The 19,999-nt window shown below is 45.5% G+C and overlaps 1 protein-coding gene across 6 annotated transcripts in view; it reads left to right on the top strand.

The window, feature by feature from the left end:
• The window catches only part of EXD3 (exonuclease 3'-5' domain containing 3), a 161,671-nt gene that overhangs the window by 18,087 nt on the left and 123,585 nt on the right, over positions 1 to 19,999 (top strand). For all 6 annotated transcript variants that reach the window (XM_065737731.1, XM_065737732.1, XM_065737734.1 and 3 more), the window contains exons 7-8: positions 4,449 to 4,522; positions 7,095 to 7,133. In XM_065737731.1, coding sequence (XP_065593803.1) covers positions 4,449 to 4,522; positions 7,095 to 7,133 — 113 coding nt within the window. The remainder of the gene's footprint in view (positions 1 to 4,448; positions 4,523 to 7,094; positions 7,134 to 19,999) is intronic.

Below are 19,999 nucleotides of genomic sequence, written 5' to 3' on the forward strand. Positions count from 1 at the left end.
ATGGCAGTGAACTTAAGCAGAACTTTGGTGTGTTCAGCCTCTAAAATTTGAACACCTCCTGGAACTGCCAGTCTTACCTTTCAGAGCCTGCCAGGAGGTGGCCCAATAAAAATAATAGGCCTGCAACCCCAGAGCAAATAAACCATCAGCTTAGATGAGTCCATCTCATTGTTTTCTGAATTATATTGAGCATCCCTACTCACACACAAAGCAGGGCATGGGAAGTGGAAGATTTTCTGTTGAGTCCCAGAGGCATCCTCATAAATGGTGTGTGGATTCCATATAATTAGCTTTAGTGGGGAAGGAAGAAGTCAGGCAGAAATGGCATTGATTGAGGAAACAGCATTTTACAGTCTTTTCTCACACCTGGGTCAGTGTGCTCTGGTTTAACGAGCCCTGTAGCTATTGCTGCCTAATTGCTTAATGCTCTTTGAAGACTCTCTCAGGTTGACTTAGATTTACAAAGCAATTTTTAGTCCAAAACAGTTCTCTGAGATGGGCGAGCAGACCCTGAGTGTGAAACAGTTCCGCCTGTTCCTGTATTTTCACACAGCCCATACACGCTCCTGGCTTGGTCAGCGCGTCGTTCCCCGCAGCTCGGGGCGCTCCGAGCAGCGCTGCCCGCAGTGCCCGGCGCTGCTGCGCGGGGTGGAGGGGCAGCAGGGGGCGGGCGAGGGCCGGCAGCGGGCAGCGGCCGGAGGCGATGCGCTGGAGGGAAGGGCTGGTCCGGGTCCTGGCAGGGGGAGGTTTCAAACGTTTCCACCGTTTGCTTGTTAAGAGCAGAAGGGGATTCTTTTCCTTCGCAGTTGCTGTGCCCTCTGCGGCTGCAGCGGTATTCGTTCAGGTTTGTTAGCTCTCATGCTGCACACCAGCTATGTTGCATTCTGGGCTTACACACGGGAGGGTAGGAGCATCCTGCCCCTGGGCTGCAGTCGGGCTGCTGGAGGAGAAGGGGACGAGTCAGCTCCATCCTTGGATCTCACCTTCTCCAGTGCATTTTTCTGTGCTGAAACACAGGGGGTACATGACCTGCTGTAGGCTCAGTGCAGTCAGCAGCTCCACACTGTCCCTTGGAGACATCATACCAGCTGTGGTGTTCTGAGCTTGAACTCATCCTATCTAGATACATGTGTAGACATCACAGCAGAGCGCTTTCTTCTGTAGGCATAGATTGAAAGCCATGTGTGATGCTTTCCCTGCACAGGGTCAGCCTACGCTCCCAGCAGCAAAGCCAGCAGGGAGCCTGAGGGTTTGGGGCCGGGCTGGGGTTTCTGCCTCCCCTTTTCCTTCTGATGACAGCCTGCAGTGGCTCAGAGCACACTGTGAGAGACAATGCATCTTTGAGGCTACAACAAAAAGAGGTTTTCTTGAGTCCTGCCTTACCCTCCACTAATTCGCACTTAGGGAATACTCTCATCATAATATACTGCAGTTAATGCACGGCTTGCTCCTCATCAAGTTCCCCAGCAGTCCTTAGTGATACCGGGGTAAAAGCCTCTAAGATTTCAGGTATTCTGATTTTATTAAACCAGGGCTGCTTTACTTTGTCCCAAAACAAAGTGTTCTTTGTGTGGGACCTCCTGTTCTGCCAGGGCAAGGTAAAGGAGTCCCATTGTGAATGGAGTCAGGCACTCCATGTAACGAGAGGACCCCGTCCCCATCCCAGCTCAAGAGGAGTCAGTTGTGACCTGGAAGCAACAGCTATACACACAAAATACATTGCAGCATGTACCGATGTTACATGAATGAGATAGGTGTGTATTAGTGGTTTCACATCCGATGTGACAAACAGATTTCATTTTTACTTCCTCTCCATTGCTTATCATCATGAACTCTCTGCTAATGGCTGAGAGCAGAGTGGAATTTTTGTTTCTGAGTCAGTCTCAGATGTGTTACCTCTGTGCAGCACTGCTGTGGAGCCATCATGGAGGTGCTTCCCCACTATTACAGTTTGTGTTCCACTGGTGCTCCACAGCCCGGCCATTATCCCTAAGCTCCCCCGAGTACAGCTACAGAATTGGAAGTTGGTTCCAGTCCTGAAAAATATCAGTTATTATCTTTTGCTCCTGTAAACAAAACACTTCTTTTGATTCAGGAGACTTGAGTTCAGATTCATGCTCTGTCTTATCCAGGTGCGTGACCTTAGGAGAGTTGCTCCCCCCTGAAGTGAATTGGTTTCTGCAGTCATGAAGCTGCAGTGAAAGGGTTTGGCAAAGATTCTGCAGTGCTGCCCATGTCACTGCCCACAGCCTTAGGACTCTCCTGGTGCTTCTGTGGGAAGTGTGCAACCTATTCTTGCAGACCTCCAGGGCAGAAAGCTTGCAGCCTGCCGTGCAACCTATGGTGTTCTTCTTTAGCCTTTCCATTAGGTGTTTTTTTCCTCCAAAACACTAACTGGAGTTTCTCTTGCTGGAAATTAAGCCCATTACCACCAGCTTTACCCACTGGAAATCTGTAATGAAGATAAGCAATACTTTTCCCATACACAGCTTTCCTCTATCACGGACTGACAGGCACTTTCCCTGGTCTTCCTCTTTTTACTAATATATTTTTAGAATGATTTCTTTCTGACCTTTATGGTTTTTGGTAGATGCATCTCACGTTTAACTTTGAGCTTTCTGACTGTATGTGCTTGCATCTTCCTTTGCGTGCATCTGATCCAGTTCCACTTTCTGTGCACTTCCCTGTTGTACCTGAGGTCTTCCACTGAGTCTGAGCCCTTTTGTAGCTCTGCCTCAGTGTCATAAATCTTCTGATGCAGTGCTTCTTCTCTTCATGTCCAGTTTTCCACTGCCAGCTCTTAACTCCTGACAAACTGTTTCTACATGAAATCTTACCTGCCAGTTCTCTGAGTTTATTGACATCCATTTTGTCTTTATTTTGCTTTTCTTCCTTTGAACACATCACTGTTGTACCAGATTACTTTTCATGCTCATGTTTTCCATTAGTCCCTCTCTGTGTTTGTTATAGAATACTGGAAATGGATTCAAGATCAGTTCTCCATCAGAGCAGAAAACGTTGATAGTGTCTTTAAAACTGTTCAGAGTGTCTGTGTTCCTCTCTCCTGACATGTACGATGCCTCGGTTCAACCACGTCCCATCCTTTGGAAATTTCCTCTGGGATCTCTTGAAAAACAACCTTTAATGGGTTCTCTTTGGTGATCTAAAGCTGTCATACTATATTTCTCTCTGAAGTGCTTTGAAATCTTTAAGGAAGGTGGAGATAATATTCACTTTTCTGTAGATCATAACTTCCTTACAGAGAAGTTAATTTTCAGGAGCTGGTGATCTCTTCCTATTGCAGTAATATCCTGAGGGGTAACTGCTATACTTTCCTCGAGCCCTTTGAGGGCAAGGTTATATGCTCACACTGTGGAAGATGAACAGCTTTAAACACTGGTATTCAAGATGGCAGTGTCCAGGTGGTGCAGCAATGCTTTACCATGTTCTGAAAGCTGCAGTTTCCCACCTTTCTGCTTGCAGGGACTGGTGGCCAGAGATCTTCTTCACCCTGTTTCCCTCTGTGCACACCACATGGGAGGCGTGGAGCACCCTGTGTGTCATTAGCACCTGGTGTCTGCTCATCACAGGGAGGCTGCAGAGCTTTTCACTTCACTGTTGTCTGATACCATTTCCAATTGCTGATCCTTCTCCTTCCGGCGACCAACAGGATGGTTTTAGCCACTGAAACCCCAATGAAGGGTTTGGTTATGTCTTTCCATGCACACACATCCCAGCATCCTGCGTGAGCTGACAGATACATATGCTAATCCTATTTCATCTATTTTATCTTCTGCATTTATCTCTCATTGCACTGGGTTTCAAAACATTATGCTATGTGAAGATCTTCGTTTTTGCAGTTGTAATGAAGCATGTCTAATGAAGATGACAGTAATAAAAATAAACAATTGTTGCTTGCTAGCTCAGCAAAGTGATAGTCACTTCCCTCTTTTGTATGGATATGGAGTCTCTTTCCTGGTATATATTTTATTGGATGAACTTTAGTCATAAGTGTAAATCCTGAGCAATGTGTTCAAAACTGCTTCAATGAGCCAATAACACAACTTCCATTCAAATAAAAATTAATACAACCTTTAGACACTGGAGGTGGTACTTCTATGAGAATGTAATGTAATTAAAGGTGTGAAGTCATTGACTGTGAAGGATATTGAACCAGAAGTGATCTTATCAGTCAGGGGTGGTGCAACCAGAGATATCAGTAGTCAAGGATTAGCATTGGTAATCATGGTTGAAAGTGTAAATAACAGTTTATAATTTAGATAAGCTGACTGTGTGTGTCTGTCCCTCATTGTTCTAAGTTTGATAGCATCCTGCCTTCCTCTTAGTTTGCAACTGGGGAAGCAAAAATGTAATGTCTAGACAGTAAAGCGTAAAGGAAGTTCAGTTATTCTGTATACCCACAAGTCTTCTTTTTTTTTTTCTTTTAGCTCTCTGTCCTAATGTCATAAATCAACGTCACTTGAAAACTCTGAATTATCTCTTTTACAAGAGGTTTGTTGAGGTATGTTTCTGTATTGTGTGGCATGGCTATGAGTGAGCTTTTATTTGTTTTCACATTCTGAATAATTGACACCACAGAAATACATTGACTGTATGTGAACAAGCTCTGTGGAAGTCACTATGTAGGTATGCAGGGTGTGCTACTGGACCTGTATGTTCTGTTAGAGAAAAGTTGCTATGTCCATTCATATTCTAATGATCATGTGTTATAATTACTCAGAGCTGGGTCCTTGTTTACCTGTGTCCTCAGCAATGACCTGGGACACGTGTACATCAGTGCATAGGTGGTTAAGGGGAAAGTTCTCTCAACCATCACAATCAAACAGGAGAAATACTGGATAGAGAAGACTAATTTTTATTTTCTGAATGTAAGAGCACTGTTGTTTAAGCACTCTGCATTGCTGTGTCCTTTGTTACTGGTGGCCTGCCTGTGGTAGGTTTGGCCCCAAACCTGCCACAGACATTTTCTGTGCTAACAGCCCTGTTAGTGCTGAGCAACATGGAAGTGCTTTCAGCTCCTGAGCCACTCTCTGAACTAACTGTACTTTTGCCCAGCTTCCAAGTCCTTTCCAAATTCATTGATACTTGTCCTGGCACTGAGGGCGTCTAAAAACAGGAGCAATTTCCATGAGGCAGCTTGGAGTTTGACTTGCAATTAATTGCAGAATTGCTTGACAGTGTTTTCTCCTCCCCTCTCATGATTGTGCTGAGCCAAATCACTGCCCTTTGGATGCTCTTGAGTACACTGCAGTGGGAAGCTCATTTCTCTTCTTGTTAACAGAGCAGTTCTGGTGCTTTTCTTGGTGTTCTGGCATTCCCCATCACCCTGTACCTGGCAGATACTCTCAGCTGGGAATCAGTTTTTGGTCTGCTTTTTCTTCTAGAAAAAACAGCGAGTGTTGTGTCCAGGTTTATCAAGAGTGTCATGAAAGACAAGGGCCGCAGGGGACTGAACAGCACAGAGGAATATTTTCATTTCATGAATTTTCTATTATCAAGATGTATATGCCAAACATTTTCATGGAGTTTTATTTCACCTGCAGTTCATAGAAGACTTGTTCCCTGTGGTTGCAGGAACTCTTTTAACAGCAGTTTCAGTGGCCCCACATGTTGTTCCCAATTGATCTAGTCTTCAGTGGTCCACTTGTCAGGAAATGAGACACCTCCTCCAGAAGTACATTGTCTTTTGTTTGAAAGAGAATTTGTTTGATGTTTGCTTTGAATGTGAAGATGTGGTCAGGTGGTGGTTATCTGGTGACACTGCTCTGGCACAGGCAGCTCTGCTTCAGGACCTCCAGCTCCAGCAGTGACGGCTCTGATCTGTCATTCCTGCCTAGCAGCACTGACACAGACCTGAGGAGGCTCGGGCCGTAACGCATTCTTCATCATGAGGCTTTAGTGTTGGATGATGTCATTTCAGGGAGCATTCACAGTGAGAGAGACGAAAGCATTTGTCCAGGTGTATTTACTTAGCGGAGTGGATTGGATTCTTTATCTGCTGCTCTCCCTGGCCTTTGATTTCCTTTGTTTTGCAGTATATGCTTGATTTAAAGTATCCAAGCTGGCCAGTGACTTCAATTATGGTACATTTGGCAGCTGTTTCCGGACACCGTCCCTTCTTCTGAGAGCTCTTTGGTGTTCTGTGTTTACCATTCTCAACTGTGTATGAGGTCTGGTCAGATGGCTCCTTTATCTCAGTAGTATCTAGATTACGTGCTTGTATATCTCAAAGATGTTTTCTCTGAGGCTCTTTCTCTCTGTTTGCTCTTGTACTTTTCTGTAGGAGTGGCACTAGCAGTCACTGTTACTCTGTCTGGCATCCTTGGCAGATCAGTCTCTTGTAGCCCTCTTTCTTGGCAGAGTGGAGAACAGCTCCTGTCCCAAGGTTGGCTCTGAATTACATTTGAATGGGAATTTAGCTTATCGGTTTCCTTTCCCAGGCCACATGATTTCAGAGGATTTTTCACAACTTGGCTGTGGAGAAGAGTTTGTCATTTTGTATTCTGAAGTCTCAGCATTGCAGACAATCTCTGAGATCATTTCCGTACTGGAGCCCATGGGAACAGCTCTGTCGGCTGTACCGCTGAGAGGAACAGCCGATGGACGCATTTCAGATCTCCTGAGGTGAAGGCAACAGCAGTGATCCATGTGTTCCACCACAGCATGGCCCATTTCAGCTTTGCTCAGCAATGTGCTGCTCGTTGCAGGAGCAGCAGTCAAGCTTTGAGGCTCAGAAACACTGCTGCACTTTGCAGATTCTTGTTAAGGTGATTGTTTGCTATAAATGAGTCCCAGCTCTGGGTAATGAGGAGTGTTTGAGGCACTGCTGGGTGACGAACTCTACTTTGATCAGATAGGGATTTTTGTCTTATGTGCTGTAGTCTTAATAGTTGCCTGAATTACACGATCTAGGCTGTGTTTTTCCACCCTTCGCTGGCTGGTGACGTACGAGAAGCACAGGTTTCCCATGCATTCCTGTACGCATTCCTCAACTGATGCCAGTGTTTAAGATGGTGTGTTAAATTTCATCTTGTTGTATGTAACATTCTCCAGGAGTAATTTTGTCTTTTCAGAAAACCATGACTCAGGAGAATTGGACAGATCATGTTCAGGTGAGTATGGATTTCTCTCTCCCATTTTCTCAGACTTTATTTGCTTGGGGGTTATTTGAAGATGTTCAGAACAGACAACTGAATATTGGAGCCCAGCTGTTACAGTTTTGCACTTTCTCACACCTGGGTACTCAGATTGCAAAATAGAAGGTGCAGGGAGGAGCAAGGAAGAAAATAATGTATTTGAATTCTTGTTGTGCCTTTAAAAATCCTCTATTTTAACTTCAGGTTTTGGATGAGGTTATCAATGACATTCTTTCACTTCCTTGTGCTTATTTGTAAGAGAACTCTACAAATAATGAGGAAGAGAAGAAATTTTCTTCAGGCAGCTCACAAGTTGTGTGAATAAAACCGAACCAATGTCAGATTGCCCTCTGTATAGTTCACTCGTATAACTCTCAGCAGGTTCACTGTGTGGCTGTTAGGTACTGTGACTTCTGCATCTTGTTCTCCAGGACATGAGTAGTTTTAATAACACAGGAAGAAGTATTATTTTTTATTTTTCTTGATGTGTAACAGGAGAGTTCAGGCAACTGTGTTTTGGTTTGGTACTGCAATAAATACACACGTGACAATGAAATATTGAGAAATTCCATGGTGACAAACCATGAGTGACACTTCATACACCCACAGCATCCCTGCGGAATTGCAACTTGGTGCTGAGGGTTTGCTCCTTTCCTTAACTTGTCTCAGTTTGAAGTTGCTAAGGATTGCTGACTGTCAGCAAACTGCCTCTGAAAACCCATCTGAATGATCACTGTGGTCCTCGCAGGACCGTCCAACTGCAGTGACCTCAGGCATGTGAGATGTTGTGCACTGTCTGTACACACCAGGTTTGGTTGCGCTCTAAACATGAGACGTTTCTTCTCCCTTCCATGAGGTAGAAGGAAAAAGGACAGTGCAAATTTATGAGGATATGTTTCTTAAGACAGACGGTTGATAAGATGGTGAGCATCCCTTTATGGTAATTGTGAAACGTACTCTGTGTCTTTCTGAGTTGAATATTCAACTTTCAATGTAGCGTCATGTATCCCTGCAAGAGACCAGGCTTTGTGAGGGAAGAATTGGTCTTGTCTCTTGATCTCAGTGATCTTTTAAGCATATTTCTGGTTTTTCTTTGATTCCCACAGTCTTGAAGGCCAACACAAGTGCTGGCTGGATCAGGACCCGAAATGGGATTGACCACGAGGGTGTAGCAGGCATCGTTGTCACAGCATTGCTGCATGCAGTGAAAGGGTTTCTGCCAGCACCATGGTAGTGGATAGTGGGAAAAACCTCCAAAAACCTCCAAGAACACACACAATTACAGGTCATGTCAGCCATTTGTAGAGGTGAGACACTTGAGAATAGATGCTCAGGAAAGTTTGTTGCCTGGTAAGAGCTCATTTGGATGATGGACTGTGGCAGGAGGTTGTCTTTGCTTTCTCCAGCTAATGCAAACATTGTGTTTCCTGATTGCCACAGCTTACCCAGTTTTGATAGCTATGTAATTATCACATGGGTAGTGCTTAAACTTGCCTGTTATCAGTCCTAGCTCTCCGTGCTATCAGAGATTACTGTCTTTGGCATCACATGAAAGCAATCAGGACCTGTACCTGTGCATCTGGAGGAAACTGAAATAACTGCATGTGCAGCTAAGCTGCTGCTTTGCACTGCTAGCAGCAAGGCTGCTCCAAGCAAAAGAAAAGGAAGATCTCCAGGCACACTTTATTTATTGCTGCAAAACCCAAGCCTTACTGTAACTTTTTGTTCAATATCAGGCTTTACCTGAGGGAAAAAGTGTGCTTCTCACTCAATTTCACGTATGACTTGGCATGTTTTGAACAAAACCAACAACAAAAGTCTTATTAGGCAGTGCGTTATAGGGCTGGAATTAGCTGTGGTTTGCGTCGTGTGTTCCATTTGTGCATTCAGTTCAGGCTCACAGTGAGTTTTGGTGTCCAGAGCTCTGCCCAGCAGTGCAATGCTGAGTGAGAAACAGAGGGAGGAATGCGGGGTGACCTCTGAGTCCCCTCGTGCAATGGGAACCAAAACTCCCAAAAAACTCCACGACTGACAACAGCCAGAACTTTTGTATGTTTTCTTCTCTGCTTTAAGTCAAAAGATGCTGAAAATTTCCATGAGTTTAAAGTCCATTTTTGTTAAATTATGAGCTGCATCCATAACAAAAATCCTACAGATATCAAGAACCCCAGTCAAAGTGCAGCCCCCCCCTTATTCATCGGGGCTGGCAAATTTGGTATTTCTTTTTGTTCACTCAAAGCAGCAGAGTTTTCGTGTTCCTACCCTGTAGGATGAATGAACGTGCAATGCTGACTGCTCCTACAAAAGGCAGAAGCCCTATGGTTAACTGCTGGGCCAACAGAACCTGTTCTCAGCCCTCTAGCAAACTGGTTTTGCCCCTTCCTGCCTGCTGTGCTGGGCAGGCTGCGGCTGAGCAGGCAGGGATGGCAGTGTGGGCAGGCAGGGGCTGGAGGGAAAGCACAGGGATCAAAACATCTTCATCCCCCAGGGAAAGTACCCTCATCAACCGCCTGTTGGCAAGCCCTGCCAGCCCAGGAGCAGAGCTACACTTTGTGTGTCTTCTCCAAGCACAGATACCTCGGGGTACAGGGAGGGGAGAGCACTCTTCTTGCAAGGTGCCAGCTGTGCTGCTCTGCATTAGCTCGTCTAACTGATCCTGTGAGCTGCGTGGAAACACGCAGGGAGAGTGCCTGTCCTCACAAGCATAGGGGAAGGTGTGTAGGATATTGATGGTAGATATGCAGGGGAAAAACAGGCAGGGCATGAGCCAGCTGTCTGCTTTGCTGTGTGCCCTTCTACTTCCATTTTTGCATGTTTAATGGTTTTTATAGCCTTTATCAGCTGCGTAAGGTTAGTAGAATTGGGTACAGAAACTGCAGACCAGCTGGTGTGATGCTGATCACACATGTTCAGGAGTGGTCTTCCTGACAGGGAGCGTTTAGCCAACACCAAGAGGGGCTTTTGCAATGCTGATGCTTCCCTAGAAATTCTGCCAGAAAGAATCACTTTGAAACTAAAAGGCGTGGTAGGCATTTTTCATAGAAACAGAGAATCATCTGAGTTGGAAAGGACCTTTACAAGGCATCTGGTCTCACTCCCTGCAGTGCATAGGGGCACCCAGAGCCCCATCCCCTGTCCTTGGCAGTCTGCAGGGACAGAGCACCACCGCCTCTCTTGGCAATCTGTGCTGCTGCATCATTGCCCTTACTTATATCCAATCTAAATCACCCCTCCTTTAGTTTGAAACCATTTTCCATTGTCCTATCACAGCAGCCCCTGCTGAAGAGTCTGTCCCCTTCCTTCTTACACCCCACTAAATATTGACAGGCTCTCAGCTCTCCCTGCAGCCTTCCCTTCTCCGTGCTGCACAGCCCAGCTCTCAGCCTGTCCTCATAGGAGCTGTTCCATCCCTGGGATCATTTCTGTGCCATCCTCCAACAGCTCTGTTTCTCTCCTGCACTGAGCACTCCCCATCTGGACGCAGTGCTCCAGGTGAGGTCTCACAGCACTGAGCAGAGGAGCAGATCTCCTCCCTGCCCTGCTGGCACGCTGCTTTGGGTGCACCCAGGGTACGGTTGGCTCTCTGGGCTGCGAGGGCACAGTGCTGGCTCACGTCCAGCTTTCATCCACTAGTAACCCCAGGTCCTTTTTGGCAGGACTGTGCTTTGTCCTTACATCCTCCAGCTTGTACTGATAGCAGAGGTGCCAGACCTTGTACTTGGCTTTGGAGAACCCCATGAGATTCTCCTGGGCCCACTGCTCAGCCTGTCTGGGTCCCCCTGGATGGCATCCTGTCCCTCGGGTGTGCAGACCACACCCCACTGTTTGGTGTCTCTTCTGCAAACTGCTGAGGGTGCACTCGACCCCACTGATGAGGATATTAAGGAGCACCGGTCCCAGCACTGACCCCTGAGTGACACTACTTCTCGCTGGCCTCCATTGGGACACTGAGTCATGCTTTTTCAATCAGCTGCCAAAATTTTAAAAGAAGTGAGCACACATAGACCAGTAACTTGAGAGAGGGATGTAGAGAAGCAACTCAGCTTGCTAATGGCACATCTCGCTGGTTCAGCTGTCCGACAGCACCTGCAATACTCATGCAGTGCTGGTGACATGGCATGGGACCGACCGGGGAGCACTGCCTCCCTTCTGAGTGGCTGCTGGAGGCCGAGGACATGTCAAGCTGCACCCATCACCTGGCTTTGATTCCCTGAAGATCTTTGGTTTAAGCAGGAGTGGGAGGGCCAAGTACTTTGCTACACTTCTTAGTATGCAGAGTTCCTAGGAATGTTTCTGGGGTGGTCTTGCAATCGTGCCCATTTGGTCTCAGATTCTGTAGTGCCAAAGTGCTCCTTTCATGTGAAGTCACCCGCGACCCTTTGGATGCAGTCTGGTCCATGGAGCAGGAACTGAGAACTGTCAGGGAAGCTCTGAGGTCCTGACACATCCACAGGTGACAGTCTTATCTTGGCAAGTAAAGGCTGGGATATCTGAGGTGTATACAGGGGAATGCTGGAATATTACGGGTGTTTTCTGGATAGTTGGACCCCAGAAAGCACATGCGTGCTTCACAGTTCTAACATCTGGAGTCTTTTTTGCAGCAAATCTTTCAACTGCAGCAGAACTAACCAGTTAGAACAGTTTGAAATGTTATTTCAAGGTACTTTAGTCTGGGAAATATATATATGTTTGCATGGACTTCTGCTGTGAAATTTCTTTTCCCATGGAGCAGAGCAGGGTGAGAAAACAGCAAAACGATTCTTCATTTGGGGCAATAACTAGAGTATGGTGTTGAACAACGTTAAAACCAGTTTGTTTATTAGAACTGTCAGCATATAATTACTTATTTTCCAAGATGTCTGGGACAGTGAAGTGGTAGATATGGTGACGTTGAGCCAAAGGTCTTTTTGTGGCTAAATTGAAAAGCTTCTCATGCTCCTTTCTGTGCTACTGTTCGCAGAGGGGAAACAGTCCCTTGGTTTCTCGTATGCTAAATCCTAAACCATTCCAAAATGAGTGCGCAGAAAAAAATGCTGGTGTTTGAAACAACACTCCATGCTCTTTGGACATTCATTGTGATCTGTGGCTCACCACCCATCCATTCATCCATCTGCCCATCCATCCGTCTGTCCATTCCTTTTCCTAGCTAGTTGTTGGCATCAGTCTGACCTTCATGTGGCATGTGTGACTTGAGGGAAGGGCACCTGGAAAAGCAGCCCCTGTTGTGCAGCTCTCCAGTGTGCTCTGGTCTTGCATGAGAACGGAGCAGATGAGCTCTGCAGCCAGCTGTTCCCTGTGCTCGGCGCTGGGAGAGGCCGCAGCAAATCTCCTCTCCTTCTCCAGCTGTGACAATGAGATAACTTATTTATTTTCAAATTTCTGACCATGAAAATCAAACCCTGTGAGCTCATAAGTCTGTTCTCTGCGTGGCTGGGGGTGAGGTGCTAGTAATTCAGAGCAAATGTATAACCCAAGTTCCACAAAAATTCTAGGGATGTTATTCTACATTACAGAAAATGTTTAGAGATCTGCCAAACAGTGGATGTAAAAGTGAAGTGCCTTCCTTTCTGCATGATACATTTGAAAAACTTTTGCAATTTCTGGTCCTTAATGGGTGCAAATTATCTTACACTACAGCAAGGAGTTGATGGAATTTTATTTATGTAACAAGTTAAATAAATGAAAAAAATCTAAATGGCAGACATCCTCGATGACACTAAGATCTAATGCGTTGTCTCCCATTTTGACCCCAATTAAAATGTAACTGCCTATGGAATAAAATATTAGAACTATTATGCTCAAGAAAGTGATTTTGAGGGGTATTTAAAAGGCGGAATGCAATTAGTAGCGTTTTTTTAGCATTTTTGTGGCCAGAACACCTGGCCAATAATCCTGCTCCAGGGAATCTTTAATAAGAACAAGAGGTCAGAAAGGCCACTCTGCAAATAGCCGTATCTAGTGTCTTTCCCAAGGAGCCGTGAGCTGAGGCAAACTTTTAAATTGGCTCGAGATTGTTTTGAGTCCTGCAGTGTCCCTGTAGTGTAAGTAACTTAATATCTGCAGGGAATTAGGCAATCTCTGCAATGCAAATGGGAATTATATTCAGGAGGTGATTAATAAATGATGTGTTTTTCACTATAAGTCTGCCTGTCAAATTACCTTTCACTCTCTTTGAGTGGACTGTTTATTCAGGGATATAATGGTTTTCATCACTCAGATGTTTGATCTAGACTGGCTGTTTTCCTGGAACGTAGAAACCAGAAGGAGTTTAACCAGGCTCTGTGTGGTGTCCCTCAGTAGTATGGATGGCCTCTTTTCTTTCAGGAAAGCTGAGCTGGTGGGTGCTTGGTTTAGTTCCTTCTGGCCTTACGGTCTCAGGGAGGAATCACAGGCTGCACTGATTGCTCAGGGCTCTGCCACGTGCTGGGCACAGGAGCTGTCCACTGGGGCCCCTTGCAGGTTGAAACCCAGCCAGATTACTTCCCCCATGCTGCTCCCATTTCTCTTTCCATTCCTTTTCCTGTATTTTGTCCCCTGCTCAGAGACTGATCACTGTCTCAGTGGTGGGGGGACTGTTTCCATTCTTGGTCATGGCAACCAACACCTCTGCTTCTGCCCCAGTCCTTTTTCTTTAGTTTCACTGTTCTCATCAGAGTTCTCTGGAGAGACCATACAGCCACAACATGATGTAAGAATATACTGTACCTGAGGGGATAGCAGAGCATGGAGAAATCGGGCTATGCAAATAGCAGGCTATGTAAGGATTTCCTTCTATTTTTCAGTTCAATTTCTAAGTCCTGTTATGCACTTATTGATAATGAAACACCATCAGATCTGCAGAGCAAAAGGGCTGATGGAGAAAACAGGTACATCTGTGGATGTCCCTGGAAAAGCATACCGTGATCGTTCAGTTACATTCTGTTTTATGGATTAAAAGCAGTAAAACATGCATCTCTACTAATGAAGTTAGCACTGCCATTCCAAAAGAAATGGGAACTGCTCATTTAACAAACCACTGCTGTTATAGGAGAAATACATGGGAAAAGCTGAAGATGCTGTGCCTTTGATACCTTCCTATCCAGAGAAAAGTTAACAAAGGATATATACACTTAAAAATAAAGACCTCAATGTACCTCCTGCACACCCCAGAGAGGAATGTTATGTGTTGGACTGGGAGGGCAGGTGTGCCTAATAATAATTATCATAGTTTTATTTGCAATCTGGCTTTTCCTAGGTAAATGAATTGTGGTGAAGCACAAACATATACTAATGTATTTTAGTGGAATTTTAGGCTAGGTACAAACAAGCTGCGAAAAACCACCATTTTTTTCCATGCCATCCAACGAAGTGTCAAAAAGATAAGAAAAAGTCAGCTGCAAGTTTTTTCTGGAGAGATGGGAGGTGTGTTTGCTCAATAACCTTGGAAAATCAGCTCACATTTGCTTAAATAAGGGTCTTCAAGGGCCTCGCTCTGGAATTCAGCAAAAGCTTGTGGGAGCTGAGTGTCTATCCCCTGCTTCAGTGAGGTGTGGGCAAGTAACTGTTCTGAGAGCTCAGCACCTCTGTTTTAAATGTGATGTCCGAATAGCTTTATGTACATGCATAGTGAGTACCCGAGAGTGAAGAAAGGAAACTGCAGAGAACACTCTGGGAAAAAAAAAATCTTAAAATTGTTTCAGTATGTTAGAGATGCTTTCTGACCTTAAAACTCCTGCAGCCAGGCAGGACCAGCTTGCTGCTAAGCAGCACAGTAACATTGCTGTCACTGGCATGCATTCATTCAAAAACACAGCTTCATCAGAAAGAGATTTGGTATGGTATAAAAGAGAGGGTAATTGGCTTATGGCTGTAGGTTGAAAGGTCAGCATTAGATTAAAGAGTAAGACCTTCAGTAAGCTGTTAGACTCAACTGATATGCCCTGGTGGGATGTTTAATTCAACCAAATTGGAAAAACATTGCTTTTGTGGGTAATATAGGAAGTACTGTCATTCAAAATATTATGGAAGTATGTGGGACATCTGAGGTCCTTAAGAGCTCCATCAGGAGTCTGTAGTGGTACTTTCCAGGATGTAAATATACCTGATGCTGACTCCAAACTGCAGCAGCTACAGGGATCTGTGCCACAAAGAAAAAATAAGGACAGTCTAATTCCTCTAGAACTTAAAGAAACAAATATCCATGTTGTTTTTACTCTAATGCAAAGGGAATTTTAGGAGGAGTGCTAACATTGGCTCCTCCAGCAGAAACATGTGAAGAAGAGGACGGGACGCTGAGCTTTCTGCTTCCTGTGGTAGCACAGAAAGGATGCATTCAATGCCCATTTATGCTAAAGCTTTAAGCCTTGTACAGATTCACACACATGCACAGATTCACACTCGTGCTTATCCAGCCAGCAGGAAAACTATCCAGCCATTCAGTAATCATCCCAGCTCGTTTAAAAAACCCTGTAATCGATCGGTACCTGCCTGAGTGCTTCCACAGGTCGTAGCAGGTTCTGAAGGCCTGTGCGAATCGGCTGCCTCTCACAAAGATGGTTGGGCCATTTGCAACTGATAGCTTGGCTGTCTTACACTTCTAGGTGAGATTAGTTCATCAGTTCCCTGCCAAGAAGGGAACCACATAAACAGCGGATTGTTTGAGAAGAAAAAAGAGTTCCTGTCAATGGACAAGTCATGTAAATGGGAAGAAACAGGAAACTAATCTTCCCTTGTTCGCTCTGAAAGAATGCGTATCTCTGAGGAATGTTGTAATTATGGATTTAGGAAATCAGTCCAACTTGCCGGGGTGTGAATTTCAGAGTTCATTCAGTCAATCCTCTCAAGCATTACTCCTACAGAACAAAAAAATCATTGGGAGTTTAAATGTACTAAAAGAGATTAAAGGAGAGAAAAACCCTCTGCCAAGCTTTCCTTTTGGTAAAGATCCCGCAAAGATACTTCTGTTGCGTTGGCTGTGATCCAGATGGGGTTTGCAATTGGTACAATAAGTGGTAACCCACGTTTTTCTTGCGGGTGTCTATTTATCCTAGGCTAATGATGGGAGGAGCAAGGGCTCCCAGACAAGCTCCCAGACATCTTTGGGATTTTCACTTATTCACTTGGAAGGCTTTCCTAGATAGAAAGTGCCCCCTGTGAGGAAGGCCACGTGAGCATGTTCTTAGAAAAGGTCCCAGAAGCACATTCCTCACTATCCTGAAGCAAGCCTGGGCTGGAACAGGTCTATTAGCAGAGCAAAGCAAGGAAGAGGGGTAGGTGTGAACATGGGGTACAGCAAGGCTCACAAAACAATTACCACTGGAGGTCACAGCGTGGCCTGGAGGAGGGCTCTCTGAGCTTTCCTTAGCTCTCACAAAGCCACTGAGAAAGCACAGCAGCAGTGAGGAGACTGAGAAGTCTGCAGTAGGCAAAGCTCAGGGCTGGATTAAAAAGAGAGCAAAGTGGTTTCCGTTTACTGGAGATGAACATGGGAGATTTTAAGTTAATTCCGCTTCAGAGCTTATAGGCCTTTTAACTGAGGTAGTGATGCAGCTGAGAACCTGCAGCTCTTTGATGACCGATGGTTCATGGAGCTATTTCCACAAGAAAAGTGCAGCTCAGAGGGGAACTGGCAGCTATTAGGGCTGTGTTAGGCAGTGGAAGGATACCTCCTGGTACGGGAGGCTGAGGCAGGACAGAGTAATGCGGGATTTCTGTTTTGTTGCTTGCCTTCATAACAGCATTTGATGTAAGCAGAGAGAATGGAGTAGGAAGAGGAGAAAGAGGTTTCCGAGGATCTTCCCTTGACAACAGGTTCTGACCAGTCTGCATTGGCTGAATGGAGCTGACACAGGCCGGGCAGCAGTGGTCAATCCTCCTGCCCTGGTGGGGACCGACAGCGCTGGAATTCCACCTCTCCTTACAAAGGACTTTATGAATTCTCATTACGCATGTGGCTGGCTATGGGAACATTTAATTGAGCGATTGGTTAGGTTAATTGGTATACTGGTTTAGCTTGTTAGGGTTAATAGTATGGTTTTCCAAAACAAATGGGAAGGCGTCATGGTGGCTTCAGTTCCTGTGCATCCTGATAAACTGATTAAGTGTAATCCTGCTCGTTCATGTAGCAGCAGCAGCAGAGGACACACAGCGACAGTGGTTTTGCTCCTGCAGGCTCTTCCTCTTTGCACATCTGCAGCTCTGGCAGCCCTGGAGTGAAGCAGTGCTTCAGCTCTCTGTTCTCATCCCCACAACACTGTTGTTCTCTGGCAGCATGTGGCTGTCACTGCAGTCCCATGCTGTGCTTTTGTAGCTGGAGCGGAGTTCCTGCAGACAGATCCTGTAGTGCGAGTGGATGTCATACACTTCTGCTAAGTTGGGTTTTGAAATAATCACGTTCTGATAGCAATCCTTCAGGCGTCCTCAGACTTCTGCTAGGTCACAGTGTAACGGGAAGTGTCATGTTTTCCTCGTGCAGGATTTCATGCTTCAAGACACAAAATAAAATGGAGTTATGTTATGGTGGCGTTTGTAGAAAGTTTATGAAAGTGCTTGGCAAGTATATGAGCCTTCTTAGGCTTGAGGGAACAGGGGAATGTTGTTGGATTATAAGAAGATGAGCTTGGTGAACTTCAGCAGCAGCATGGGTCACCTGATGTGCAGTGTATGGTGGGAACCCTCGCTTTCTTAAAGTGTGGAGCAGTTGGCTGTTTGCCACTGTGACACTTTGTTCGTGTGTGTGTGACAGGGTGACAAAAGGCAGATAGATAAACGCTACTTCAGAATACACTGGGAAGATAAGGGATGCCAGTTTGTCTTCAATGCACTGTTACTGGTTTTAGACAAAGCATCTACTGTGATAAGTAACATATTACTTTGTGCTCTGAAAGAGCTTGGCCCATTTCCCCATCCTCATTCATCTTCAGTCTTGCCAAGTGCTGGAATCTTCCCAGAAAATATCTCCAGCCTGCCATCGTGGGACCAAGAGGTGTGAGAAATCTGGAAGCATATCAAAACTGTGCAGCTTATTTATTCAGAGCAAGTCCATGGTCCTTTGCTGATCCCTGTGATGAATAATATTCAGCAATTTGACAGCCAGGGTTAGGTTAGAATTCAGAAGGTGCCTCTGAAGCAATAGTGAAAGAGAACTTTTACTCTGCAAAGGAATTGTATTCATGTTGGGTTTTTATGGATGCCATGTGATTATTTCTTTCTCCAAACAATGAAACCTGTCTGAATAGGGTTAGTTTGGCTCTACAGCTCATGACAGCTGAGACATTCCCTGAGCAAGTAGTGGAGGGGAGGATAAATATTGCAGGTGAACGCACCCTGATTTTGTGCATCCGTATTCCTGGAGCTGTTCACAGAACAGAATCACAGAATTGTAGGGGTTGGAAAGGACCTCTAGAGATCATCAAGTGCAGCCCCCAACTGTTGTGTGATGTAGTTAAGGACCATGAGTTAATTATGGGTTAAAAAGACAGAAGTTCTCATATTCCCTCTGTGAAAGTCCCACATAGTGTCGGGCTGCACTACTGGGGAGAAGAGGACCATGAAGTGATCCCTGGCTCCAGCTCAGGAGTCACTGGCTGACACATCCACGTGGCTCGGGCTGCCTTCCCTGCTGCAAGGTCTGGCTGAAATAGATGGTGACATGCGTGGAGGGACAGAAGCATGAGCGTGGAGGGATGGATTATTTTGCTAATGCTGTTCTGCAGGCCCGGCAGTAGTGGCTGGTGAGACAGTGAGAGCAGATTCTTCAGGGCAGTGCTGAAGAGGCTGTGTCCACATGCTGGTAGGGTTCACTGCCATCAGTGAGGATGCAGCCTCAGTGCTGTGCATTAGTCTTACACGTGTATCGTGATGCTCTCTTTCCTAAATCTCCTGGTATCCTGAAGCAGCTGAAGGACTGTGGGGCAGACCATTTGCTTAGATATATTGGGAACACTTCATAGAATATTACCCTTCCGTTATTAAAGCTGGATTTCTGTCTGGGCTGGGGCTTTCTGCATCCAAGATCAGTAGCTGTGTTCTGGTTGGCTATTAAAGCTGCAGTGTTCGGGTTAGATTCACAGAAATAAAATTTTATATGGAGAACTTTTTCATCTCTGAAGTTGGAAGTTTCCTGTGCCCTATGAATGGAGCTGTGAGCAGCAGTCAGTTCATCTGTCACACAGCTCTGAGCTGGGGGAAGGTTGCTATAAAGGACTGCTCAGTTCTTCAGTGTTGTGTTATTTTTTTGAAAAGATCTCAACTTCTTGCTCAGTATTTGTTGAAAAATGTTCACTCTTCAGTTCCAACTTTGAAAGCAGTTAATTCTTTTACCTCTTTACCTTCTCTTGCCTGTGGCAGGATGAGCAGATTTTGGAGACATGATGATTTCATTTGTTGAGGATGGAGAATGTCCCTCAGGGGCTGCCTGCTACGAGTTTGGAAAGAATCCCAGTGCAGGAAATGTATTTTGGATCTCCATGTCATATTGTTGAATGTGATCAGGGCCATCCTGAACTCTGGTTAGACGAGACCTTGGGTGTTCTTAGCTTGGGAGGTGCTGGGGACTTGAAAGCAGCCGTCGCTGCAAGATGCTGCATGTCTTTGTGAAGAGACCTGCTGCAATGCAGGGCAGGGCAGCACTGATCACAGAACCAGAGGTATTTTCAGCTTGAAGGAACCTGTGGAGTCCCTGCCTGCCTCCACAGCCCCTCTGGACTCATTTCAGTGCTTTGGCACTCTCTCTGTCACTTTTCTTTTTCCTTTATAAAATCATAGAATGGCTTAAATTGGAAGTGCCCTTAGAGATCATCCAGTTCCAACTTCCCACCAGCTCAGCTGCCCGGGATCCAGCCCGGCCTGGAGTGCCCCCAGGA

The sequence above is a fragment of the Cyrtonyx montezumae genome, unplaced genomic scaffold, assembly GCF_038088225.1.
Source record: "Cyrtonyx montezumae isolate F1298 unplaced genomic scaffold, pur_monq_1.0 scaffold_20, whole genome shotgun sequence".
NCBI classification, from domain to species: Eukaryota; Metazoa; Chordata; class Aves; order Galliformes; family Odontophoridae; genus Cyrtonyx; species Cyrtonyx montezumae.